At 34.0% G+C, this 12,559-nt stretch overlaps 2 protein-coding genes across 3 annotated transcripts in view; one reads left to right on the top strand and one right to left on the bottom strand.

Annotated features, from left to right (window-relative positions):
* The window catches only part of LOC144957342 (EF-hand domain-containing protein 1-like), an 89,454-nt gene extending 84,385 nt beyond the window's left edge, over positions 1-5,069 (bottom strand). Inside the window, exons 1-5 of one of the 2 annotated variants that reach the window (XM_078888513.1) lie at positions 4,927-5,069; positions 2,921-3,142; positions 2,524-2,674; positions 1,768-1,904; positions 352-579 (exon numbers count right to left, since the gene is read on the bottom strand). In XM_078888513.1, the coding sequence (XP_078744639.1) occupies positions 352-579; positions 1,768-1,904; positions 2,524-2,674; positions 2,921-3,142; positions 4,927-4,974 (786 nt within the window). In that variant the 5' untranslated portion in view covers positions 4,975-5,069. The remainder of the gene's footprint in view (positions 1-351; positions 580-1,767; positions 1,905-2,523; positions 2,675-2,920; positions 3,143-4,926) is intronic. The other variant, XM_078888511.1, reaches the window with a different exon arrangement.
* Positions 5,070-6,762: 1,693 nt separating this feature from the next.
* LOC144956399 (uncharacterized) lies at positions 6,763-11,890 on the top strand. The gene is made up of 3 exons (XM_078886899.1): positions 6,763-7,027; positions 8,833-9,000; positions 9,920-11,890. The coding sequence occupies exons 1-3, from the start codon at positions 6,763-6,765 to the stop codon at positions 11,443-11,445; spliced, it is 1,959 nt and encodes a 652-aa protein (XP_078743025.1). The 3' UTR covers positions 11,446-11,890.
* Positions 11,891-12,559: the final 669 nt, after the last annotated feature.

Here is a 12,559-nt window from a genome sequence, read left to right on the forward strand (position 1 = left end):
GAATGTGACGATTTTCCTATGGTTGGTAAGGAGAGGGTTCATTAAAGAAAAAGGCAACTAAGCAAATGGATAAAGATGTGTTTAACAGGTTTCATTCAAGTTAAAGGGACAATGGGCTATACTATGTAGATTTCAGGTGTTTTTTTTTTTAATGGTATTAATTTTAACAGAAGACTACACAGACTGGTAACGGGACACACAATATAAATTTCTTACAAATAGATTAAGTTTAAGGAAGAGATAAAAGCAAAGTAAAAAGACGTGTGGGTTTTGTTTTGTTTTTTTTTTTTCATTTTGGAGTCTTATTCTGAAATGGGTTTATAGGTAGAAAAGTACATGGCTGAAACTCACATGAACTACGAAGGGTCTCATCTCCCCGAACATGCTGTCACGATCATCCCAAACGCAGAAGAACCGAAGGACTTTTCTGTCCAATTCCTTGAACTGCTTCAATTTGTCGAAGGATGTTTTGGTTGTGTAGGTGCGTAGAGCAGCAGCCTCAACACGTTTTGTAATATACGGGTCTTCCTCAAAAGAAACGGGTTGTTCAACCTCAATACCTTCACTTTCTAAAAAGTCCTGGAAATAATTAGAAAGTTTCATTTATTATTATTATTATTATTATTATCATTATTATTATTATTATTATTATTATTATTATTATTATTATTATTATTATTATTATTATTATTATTATTATTATTATTATTATTATTATCATTATTATATTATTATTATTATTATTATTATTATTATTATTATTATTATTTATTATTATTATTATTATCATTATTATTATTATTATTATTATTATTATTATTATTATTATTATTATTATTATTATTATTATTATTATTATTATTATTATCATTATTATTATTATTATTATTATTATTATTATTATATTATTATTATTATTATTATTATTATTATTATTGTTATTATTATTATTATTATTATTATTATTATTATTATTATCATCATCATCACCATCATCATCATCATCGTCATCATCATCATCATCATTATTATTATTATTATTATTATTATTATTATTATTATTATTATTATTATTATTATTATTATTGTTATTATTATTATTATTATTATTATTATTATTATTATTATTATTATTATTATTATTATTATTATTATTATTATCATTATAAATTGTAAAAAGGAAAAAAAAGACACAATTACGATCACAATACAATTACAATTCCCTTTATTCATTCCCCGGGGGACATTTGTCTTTAGGATGTATGCCAATAAAACTCTAGAATAACCCACTCATCAGCCACAGTATGATGTCAAAAAGTAAGCTAAGGCGAGGTGACTTGCACAAGGGCACAGAACACAAATTTTTAAAGTGTTGTCATTCTTTTAACAATCATTTGATTAATATCATAAAGGTCGGATGATTTTTAAAGTTGAATCATGGGTGCATTGTTGAAATAATATGACATGAAACAAATAATTGTAATATTTCATCATTAAATCAATGGAAAAGTCTAGAAAAATACGATAGAAACATTTATGTATTTCTTTCCAGTTAATAACAATAAACGATATTATTGTGGAGAACTCAAAAAGGATTCTTTTTTCACTTGATCATACTGATGTTACCAAAATGGCTCTTTCTATTCTAATCATTAAGCATTATAAATAAACCAAAGATAAATAAACAAGGCACTCTTTGAAAAAGTGTAAATGGGAATTTGATTTTAAAAAGGGTTATTTTAAAACAAAATATATTTTTTTCCTTACCTTTGTGAACTTATCGCAGTTGGTGATATGGAAATTCTTTCCATAAAAGGTGATGTTCATTCCCAGGTTGATGTCTTTCCAGTGCCAGTTGTCGCCTTGGTCGTTCTTTGGAAGCCTTTGACGTTTGATCAGTTTGCCTACAAAAAATAATAAAAAGAAGGATGGTTAAATTCAAAAACGTATAACCTCTTTAATGTGTAAATGCTCAAAATGGTCAAATGATCTCAAGGAACCAGAGAAGATACATTCTTTTAAAATTTGATTACCGCGTTGATGGTTGAACTGCAGAGTAGGAGTCTGGAAAATCAACAAACTCAAATTATATTGAACTTGGTCAGTGGCATAAATGGGTGACGATAATTACACAATTTGGGCAAAGTGTTGTTTTCATTTTTTTTTTCTTTTCTTTTTCTTTTTTTTTTTTTTTTTTTGGGGGGGGGGGGCACTTAATTAACAATACTCCACCTTAGACTACGGCAAACTGTTGTAAGGATATTTATATAAAAAGAGTTCCTAAAAGGCGACTTTCCTTAATCAAATGAAAAGGAATTCTAATTCTATATGAACTACGTGGATACATGTATTTTCATCACGTTCATGATTATAGAGGAAATCTCTTTACATGCCTTAGATTAACGTACGTACATAGACAGATAATCAGGCTCGAACAAAAAGAAAATGGCTTTATTTTACTAATTTCTATAGAAAGGGGGTAAAAATAGCAAATACAGTGTATAATCATTTCTCATCCCATACCTTGTGGCATGCCAGAGTTCTCCACATGTGGTTCGATAACTGAGATGCTGTCATCTTCTAAGTAATAGAAAATTTCTACTGGTCTAACTCTGAAATATTCTGCAGGAGATTCATGTACCGTCTGCTTGAAGTAGGCATTGAATTTGAGTACCTACAGAAAAGACAAAAAACAAAATGTAAACGGGTTATAGGGAAGTGTTTTCACAAAGTGAATACAACCAACAACTCAGCAAACATGTTTCAACTAAAAACCTTTAACAAAATATTTTAATTTGCTACTCAGTTGATAATGAAATTGTTGATATGTATATAATTTAAAACAAGAAGAAAAAAAACAACATTCGAACAGATTAAAAATGATAGATTATTCATTTCTCTCCAAAAGAGAGCTACTCACTTTCTTGTCCCATGCCACATGAGCAGGAATAAACGCTGCTGGAGGTGCTTGCTTTGCCTGTCCATAGGTCAGTGTGGGGTTGAAGTTGGCCAAATCATCCAGCTCACTTTCAGACAATTGGTTGTAAAACAGCTGTGTTCCGCCAATGCCCCTCTCTGGCCTTCTTGGCAGAGCGTACCCATTTTTGTAGTCTAAAGTCTGACTGACATGATATTTACTTTTCTGAAAAGATATGAGAGAAAATAATAATAATAATAATAATAATAATAATAATAATAATAATAATAATAATAAAAGAAGAAGAAGAAGAAGAAGAAGAAGAAGAAGAAGAAGAAGAAGAAGAAGAAGAAGAAGAAGAAGAAGAAGAAGAAGAAGAAGAAGAAGAATAATAATAACAATAATAATAATAATAATAATAATAATAATAATAATAATAATAATAATAATAATAATAATAATAATAATAATAATAATAATAATAATAATAATAATAATAATAATTTGCTAATGGTTGACAACAATTGTAAATAAATGTTGTGATACAGCAACCCCAACACACACACACACACACACACACACACACACACACACACACACACGCGAGCATCAACACCCTGTAACATGTATTACACGATCTCCCTCAAAGTATGAAAAAAAAGTAAATAAGTAATAAAGTTTCCTTTATATATCCTCAATCAGAAATTCGTCTTAGGGTATAATCCAAGTAAAGACTTAATTAACCCCAGTGTCAGCTGCAGTGCAGCGCTGCACCTTGAGATGGAAAGAGGTGGCATGCTGAAGACCACATAACGCGGTGGATATTTGAACTTGGTATCATACGGGTACGAAGCAAAGACTAAATCACAGAACCATAATGACCTTGATCAATTTCTATGAAGATGATGAAAAAGAAGAAGAAATTGTAAATGCCAGGATGGTCGATCTAAAACCTTGTTCTGTTATCGATGATTTTGATGCAAGGGAGATAATACCACATTATTATTTATATTTAATTTTTTTTTTTTTTTTTTTTTTTTTTTTGCATGAAGGGGACAGAAATGTAGAAATTTCGATACGTTCATCGATAGTGTCAAATTAATCAGGAATACTAACAGCTTGAAATAAGTAATGCGATGATGGGAGGCCTTCCGAAAGCTCCTACATCCCCAGTATTCTTGTTCTAGTAGGGGGTTTGGGAGGGGGAAAACTTTTTTTATAATGTTCTAGTAGGGGGTTTGGGAGGGGGGAGACTTTTTTTAAAGGAAAAAAAAGTCCCCCTCCCAAAACCCCTACTAGAACATTATAAAAAACAAATACTGGGGGTGTAGGAGCTTTCGGAAGGCCTCCCGCGATGATCATTTGAGTCTGACAATGATGCATAAAATTAATTTCCATTTATTGTAAGTGATCGAACTCGATATTATTAGGCTCTTATTTTTTCTACAACAATTAGAATTGAGATAACAAAGAGGAGTGTTGTAATCTGCTGCCTCAATGTCGGTGAGATTTAAAAGCTCCATGAAAAAAAATTGCACTCGGCATAGACAATAAAATAGCTAAATAACACTAAATTACAAACTGATTTCCTACTTTTCCTCCAAACAATAGATTCTTTAAAGAAATGAGAGAGAAATTTTCGAAAACATTTCCATAATTCAAAATCGATCTGATACTTATGGATACAAATAACACTTTGGAACACATTGCGGTTTGTAATTGCAATGGAGAATGGAGAAGTTGCTATTGTTAATGGAGAAGGATTCGTTTTTAATTAAGAAATCAGAGGAGTTCATCTGATGATATCAGCAGTAAATCAAATGTATATGTAATTTCAAGTGATGGAATCTGACCAGTGACTGGTACTAAGATAGTATAGGAATGAAAACATGTATCCTATTCATTCAAATCGAAGAGAGTGAGCAATGGTAATTGTACTTTTCAGCAGATGCTACCATGTTTGCTTGTCCTAACTAAAGACCAAAACTTTAACTATATTAACTACTTACTGTCGGGTCAACGAAAGTATTTCCCGGGAGAAAAGGTAAGCCTTCCATCGCTTTAATTTTTCACAATATTTTTCCTAGGAACCACCACTGACCCTACTGTTTGGTGTTAGAGGAACAACTCGTGTACATAGTTACTATGCGTTACTAGGTAAGTTGGTCACGGAAAATCTCGTAACCGTTGTCGCGACCTTCGCATTCGTGAATTAACTTCTCGCACTCTTTCTAAGAAAATTTGTAGAAAAGAAAAGTCTCTTCCTCTCTTTCTTTCTTGCTTGCTTTCTCTCTTTCTATATTTCTGTCTTCTTTTTCCGTCGTCTAAATGATGATGATTATGACGATGATGATAGTCATCATCATCATCATCATCATCATCATCATCATCATCATCATCATCATCATCATCATCATCATCATCATCATCATCATCATCATCAGCATCATCTGCATAATATCATAAGAGTTATTATCATTATTATTATTATTATTATTATTATTATTATTATTATTATTATTATTATTATTATTATTATTATTATTATTATTATTATTATTATTATTATTATCATTATTATTATTATTATTATTATTATTATTATTATTATTATTATTATTATTATTATCATCATCATCATCATTATTATTATTATTATTATTATTATTATTATTATTATTATTATTATTATCATTATTATTATTATTATTATTATTATTATTATTATTTTATTATTATTATTATTATTATTATTATTATTATTATTATTATTATATTATTATTATTATTATATTATTTAAAAAATAAAATAAAATTCCCTTTATTCATCCTAAACGGGAAATTTGTCTTTAGGGTCTATTCCAAGGGAAGACTAGAATACCCCAGGCGTCAGCAGCAGTGCAGCACCGCAAATTGCGCTAGGGCGAGGTGACTTGCTCAAGGCCACACAGCGCAGCGGCGGGTGATCGAACTCGGTATTATTAGTCTCTTATTATTCTACAACCGATAGAATTGAGATAACAAAGAGGAGTATTGTGATCTACTGCCTCCATGTCGGTGAGATTTAAAAGCTTGAAATTCAATTTTTTGTCACAAGTTGAATACGTGTCTTGCTCATTCGCATGGAGAGGTAAGTTTTCGATAAAGTAACAATAACTGAAATCTCACATTTCTGGTAATTTCAACTTTAAAATCACTTTAAGATATCAGATTCAGGCCTATATAATTTCAGATGACGGGTCACAATAATCTTTCATTGGCTACTTGAAGAAGGAACAGTCCCGAAACGTCTTCGTGCTGTTCTCTCAATCTCCAACTGGCGTGTAAAATCTTGCTATTTAGGTGCACATTTAAAGCATTGAGTTTGTTTCTTTCCTTTATTTTTTTTTTTTTCTTCCTCTTTCTCATTTTTGTTTTTTATTTGGATCCTTTTTATTTTTATTTAGTATACAAAACAAAAAGCGTTCCCTTTGTTTACACTTTTGTGTGTGTGTTTGTGTGTGTGTGTGTGTGTGTGTGTGTGTGTGTGTGTGTGTGTGTGTGTTTGTGTGTGTGTGTAAGTGTGTGAGGATGACCAGCTTGGTTGTTTAGGATCACTTCCTGGTTTTTATAAATTTGTTTTGCAGCTGATTTCAGTCACAATGTTTCTAGCCATCTGGTATAACTGACTAAGCTTTAGCTTAAACAATAACATTATTTAACAGAAATATATTTTAAAGGGTTTTGGATACCAAAACATTTATATCAGAAATGGTTAAATTAAATAATCAATACATAATTTGAGTTATTGACTCATAAACTAAATTTCGTTGAATTCTTGAACTTGTGATAAATTCTGGCACAAGATGGCGGTCCGTTCCAAAACATTGGGACGCGTCGGTAGTGTACTGACACTTTTGTGTCTTATTGCTTTATTACTTTCATTTGCGTCCGATCGGTGGGTAGAATCATCAGGAAAAGACAATGTAGGATTTGAGAACGTAGGTCTGTGGTCAGTATGTTTCAAAGAATACTACCCGCCTGTCAACGCCCTAGTGAACCGAAAGTACGATGGCTGTTGGTGGGTACTCAACAAAGAATTGGACGATCTAAGAGATTTCCTCATTCCTTGTAAGTTCACCACTTCAGACTTCAGCAGTTTCTAAACAGCTATATTATTTATTCGTTATACCTTGTATTGTATACCATTTAATTTTTTTGAGTAAACATTACCCGTACATAGTACAAGCGCTACACATCATCATGAAACAAGATATCATATTCTTCTAATCCTTCGGCTACACATACTCACATACTCCCTAGGCACTTTGATAAAATATTCATACTCAAAATATCTTAAATTTTCCCAGTCAAGGGGGATGGGACTTGAAAAAACATAAAATTTGATACCTTATTTGTTTCTCCATGACTCATGGTTCCAGGGTTATTTATATTTTTCTGTTGAAATATTTAGTCAATTTTACAGAGATAATCTGTGATCTCACTGACTCACTGCTGCCTCAAAACCAGCATCTAGTGGCGATCGGGAAAGTTGGGTTTGCAGTCAACATGGCCCACTTACTGTTTTCAGTAATTTTGTTTTAATTAAAAAATAAATGTCATGTGTTGATTATCATTTTAAAGGTCAGAATATAAGCTTTATTTTCATAAAATCATTTTCATGTATGGAAAGCATGGGATAAATTATGGTTAAATATTAAATGAAATTGGAAAAAAATATGAGGTTTTTTTCCTGAAATGTGGGGTTGGTCGCGAGTAAAATAAAATAGTGAACGAGTGTATCAATTTTGATGAAATTTGGCAGAGATTCGCCTCTATTACTGCAGCCACCACCACATCATCATTACTACCACATCAACCTCCACATCATTATCAAAACTATAGCAACCACCACCGCCTTTACATCATTATCCTCCTCCTCGTCATCATCACTACCACCGCCACTACTACAACCACAACCATCACATCATCATCATTAATACCACAGCTACCTCCACATCATTATCAAAGCCACAGCAACCACCACCACCATTACGTCATCATCATTATCCTTATAGTCATCTTCACTACCACTACTACTTCATCAGTGAGTGTCATACCACTAGACTACATAGACGCACAGGGATTAATGTCCCACATCAATTTTTTTAATTTTAAATCTTTGTTCACTCTAGTGTGTTGCCTCCTGTAAAATATTACAAATATATATATCCCCTCTCATGGGACAGCGTGGCTCAGTGGTACGGTCTTTGCTTCGTACCCGAAAGGTACCGAGTTCGACTACCCGCCTCGTTGTGTGGCCTTGAGCAAGTCACCTAGCCTTAGCTCACTTTGCGGCGCTGCACTGCGGCTGACGCCTAGGTTATTCCAGTCTTCCCTTGGAATAGACCATAAAGAAAAATTTCCCCTTAGGGATGAATAAAAAGGGAATTTATTATTTATCTAATTTTTTTTTTTTTTTGTTGAAAATTTTTTTTAATAACCTTTTTAAGGCTTATATATATGGACTAGAACCAATTTTATGATAAAAATTAAAGACTTTCCTTCATTCATTCAAGGTCCAAATAAATCTAACATAACAAATGTATAAACTACAAACATCACAACAAGCAACATTATCATCATATCACCATCATCACTACAACTACAAATGTGATGAACTAGAGTAGTTTTTCACTTGTCTTAGTTTGGCCTCAGTGAATTCATCATCATCGTCATTGCCTTTTTCACCCTGGATCAGGGTATAGGCCACAGACAAACAGTTTCCATCCTTCTCTATCCTGAGCTAACTTTTTTATCTCATTCCAGGTCTTACCACTTCTCTGTATATCAGCTTCAGAAGAGTTAAAGAAGCTCAGTGATTTCAAATAATATATTTTCTCATTTTCTTTCTGTTTTATTTTTTTTCTTCTTAGCCTGGTTCAGGACAACACAAGTACTGGTCACGCTTTCGTTGGTTTTGGTTCTCATCGACTGCATCCTCCTGATTGTCAACCTTATCAATTGCTTCCCTTACTCCCCATACCGGTATCTCATCAAAAGAATTTTGGCTGTGGCAGCAAGTCTCATACTAATACTTACAGGTATGTTTGTTCACGGGGGGTCTCGATAGCTCAGTTGGTAGAGCACTCGCTTCACAAGAAAAGGGACTGAGATCGATCCTGAGTGCAGTCGAGATTTTTTTTTTTATCCCCTTTCCACCCGGCAGTGATTGGGTGCTGAGTCTGTTAGATCTGGTGGAATTACTTTGCGATAGACTAGCATCCTATTCGAAGGGTAGCAAGCAATTGCTATTGTCCATTTCACGCTATAGAAACTGGGATAAACTCCGGCTCCATGCATGGCCTGGTGGCTCTGAAGGACTACAGAAAATTTGTTCACACTGACCAATACGCAACTTTAATGCTCTCCTTACAAACCATAGGAAAATCATCACATTCATAACAATGCAACTTTACAATTTTTTCATTCTAAACTTCTTTTGTACAACACAAAATTTTGAAATGTACATTTGTTATAGCTATAAATGCTTTACACCTTGTTGTAAAGCTCATTTTGCTGAACAATATTATGTAGAGAATGTACCTACTTGTTGCTTCCCTTTTTGGGTAAGAAAAATCTATTTTGTGTTGGGCGAGTTTAAAGTGTCAAGGAAATTCTGAAAATATCTGATAAGGTGAGATTCAATTCCGACTCATCTCTAAGTAATTTGACAATTCTTCGTTTTTACTAAGGCATCAAGGCAGTTTTCATGATAAAGTGGACATGCGAGTTGCAGCAGTTTGTTTTGTTAGTTTGTATTGTAATTATGTTGTTCATATGAATATGATTTGCTCAAGTCATTCCAGCAACTCTCAAGTTTGGTTTGCCTTTTTGTTGGTATGTTAACCATGTTAAAAAACGGTCAAATCTTATGAGGTGGTCTGTCAGAATTAATTTCTAATTGAGATTACATTTATTTTTATTTTACCTGAGCTTTTTTCTTTTACTTCTATTCCTCAGCAATTCTCCTATTCATTGCCATTTTAGTATTTGGCATCAAGTCATCTAATACAGGCAATAATTGGTTACAGAATAATGACGAGAACTACCTCTCCTGGTCCTTTGGAATGTGCATCCTGGCTGATTTTCTGGCCATTCTCGCTGGCATGGTGATTCTTTTACAGTTCTTTCGTCATCGAGCAGAGAAAGATGAAACCGTTGATGAACCCCAAATTGTTGTCACTAATGAAAAGCCGCCCGTTACAAACTATCAGTACAGCAGGAACAATGCTAATCGCGGTGGCAGGCCAGCCGGAGAAAATGCTAATTCCCGTGATCCGGCCTATGTTCAAAGGTATTATCAAAACCGTGATGAGTCCAAAACGTCTTTGATTCGTCCTCCAACTGAAACGTTTGCTGTTAGTGGGAGGGGAGAAGTTTATGTTAACAACATGGCTACTTATGATGATAATGATCGTGGTGAAAATAATTACCGTCAGCGAGGTCCTCCTCCTAGAAGGGATGAGGAAAGAAATAATGGCTATCCCGTTTCAGGACCACAACAGCGCAGCAATGCCCAACCAGTGTCTTCAAATAATCGTGGCAGGCAGCTTGGTCGACAAGGATATCCACTACGTCTTCAAGAGCCAAGTTTTTTAAAGTCACAGACACAGAGAGACGAAGGGGGTAGTCAAAGTGGCTCCGTATACGACGAGGGTGACTGGAAATCATCTCGACATACTAGTATACCAGAATACGTCCCAAAGCCGAAGAACAAAAATGAAGCGACTGCAACAGAAGAAGACTCCTATGTAGAAAATGATTCTGATAACACATCGACTGTGAATAAAAAAAAGAAAAGACAAAAAAGTAACGATGTCGGGGATGGTGGGGAGAAAAGGGAAGGGAGGAGGAAATCCAGATCCACTACAAAGACGGGAGATAAAGATTCTCGTGAAAGAAGCAGAAGTAGAAGTAATTCCAGAAGTCGTAGTAAAAAGAGGAATGATTCAGATACGGATGGTGGGACCCCATCACAAAGGAGGCGTTCCAAGAAGAAAAAGCACAGGTCGTCATCGGTAAAAGGGGAATCATCCGACGATGAGCAGCCGACACGACGTCGATCCCGTAGTCGAAAAGCTTCCAGAAGTCGTAGCAGGTCCAAGGATAGATTCACTTCTGATAGCCAGCTGGATTCAGACACTGGATCAACGCACAGTCGTTCAAGAAGGAAAAAGAGGAAAGAAAAAGAACTTTCTAGAATGGATGCTAAGAGACGATCAGCGTCAGAGGATAATCTCTCGGTGAGAAGTGGTGGCAAAAGACGAAGTGGGAGGTCAAAGAAAAAGTATGATGGGAATGTGTCCGATGATTTTTCAGGCTCAGAGTACAGTCAAAGAAGGACGAGGAGAAAAGAAGGAAGACCATCGGGGGGAGAGACTAGAACGAGGCAAAGGGATTATTCGGATAATGAAAGTGTGAAGAGTCGTTCTAAACGGACTGGAGATAAACCCAAGGGAACATACTCCAGTTATTATGAATATTGATAATAGAATGCATGTTGTAGCTTTGGGTTTCTCTAAGAGTTCGATCTGTAGTGCTTTTAAGTCGATGGGCCAGTTTCATATCTGGCTACAGTCAGCTCTTTCCATCGAGAAATAATTGGTGATTCTGTTAAATCTGGTGGAAAGTGACTTTGCAATAGACTAGCATCCCCCAAATGGTGGCAGGCAATTATCTGCTATTCGTTTTGTCCTATAGATTACATAATGAATTCTGTCTCAGGGCCTTATATGACTTTGAAGGACGTTTACAAGAACTTAGTGAAGTTTAATTTAATCTTTGTTCATATCATACCATGATAAGACTTATTTCATTTGTTGTTTTTTTTAATTTTTTGTTATTTTTCTTGTTGTTGTTTTGTTTATTTTTAGATTTTATCTTCACTTTTTTTTCTCTTTCTTTGTTTAAATAATTGTAAATATCTTTAATGTTGTCATCTGTTTTACAACAGAGAAGTGTCATATATGTGAATGAGATTGCAGAGCCCTTAATTAATTATTTGCTTTTCAAAACATAAAGGCACACAGTCACGGTGATTCTCATCAAATAAGAAGTTTTACATATAAATAACTGTTACCCATACTTCTTCTGTGAATGTTTATGTTCAAAATTGATCTCTCACAGTTCAAATTACTGGGTGGGGTTCCTGGCTTCCCATAGTGGGCAGGGTGGCACTTACTGTGTCTTCTATCCCCCTGTATCTGTTTTCCAATTTGCTTTCTGTCTTTGTCTTGGATTGAGATTACTTGGTTTTGCCCTGGCCCTGGCCGTGGTGCTTGGCTGGGAGGGAAACAGTCAAATGCATAGTTATTGTTTTGGGAGATGATATTTATTTCCTTGTAAATCATCTCTCTGTTATGTATTATTATGTTTGTCATTTTGAATATAAAATGTAAGCATTTGAGTGTATTCCTCTTAGTGAGATCTTCTGCTGGTGTATGGGTGAGACATTTAGGTGATCTCAAACTAAGTTCACTGATAGTGTGCTCTTGGAATCAACATCTGTTCGCTATTTTAACCACTCCCCTTTGTCTTACTTTTTTCCTCAAGTCCTTTTTTATTGTACATCTAGAATCTTTTCACTATCCAATTTTCTTC

The sequence above is a fragment of the Berghia stephanieae genome, chromosome 11 (genome assembly GCF_034508935.2).
Source record: "Berghia stephanieae isolate SIO BIC M18660-M18661 chromosome 11, UCSD_Bste_1.3, whole genome shotgun sequence".
NCBI classification, from domain to species: domain Eukaryota; kingdom Metazoa; phylum Mollusca; class Gastropoda; order Nudibranchia; family Aeolidiidae; genus Berghia; species Berghia stephanieae.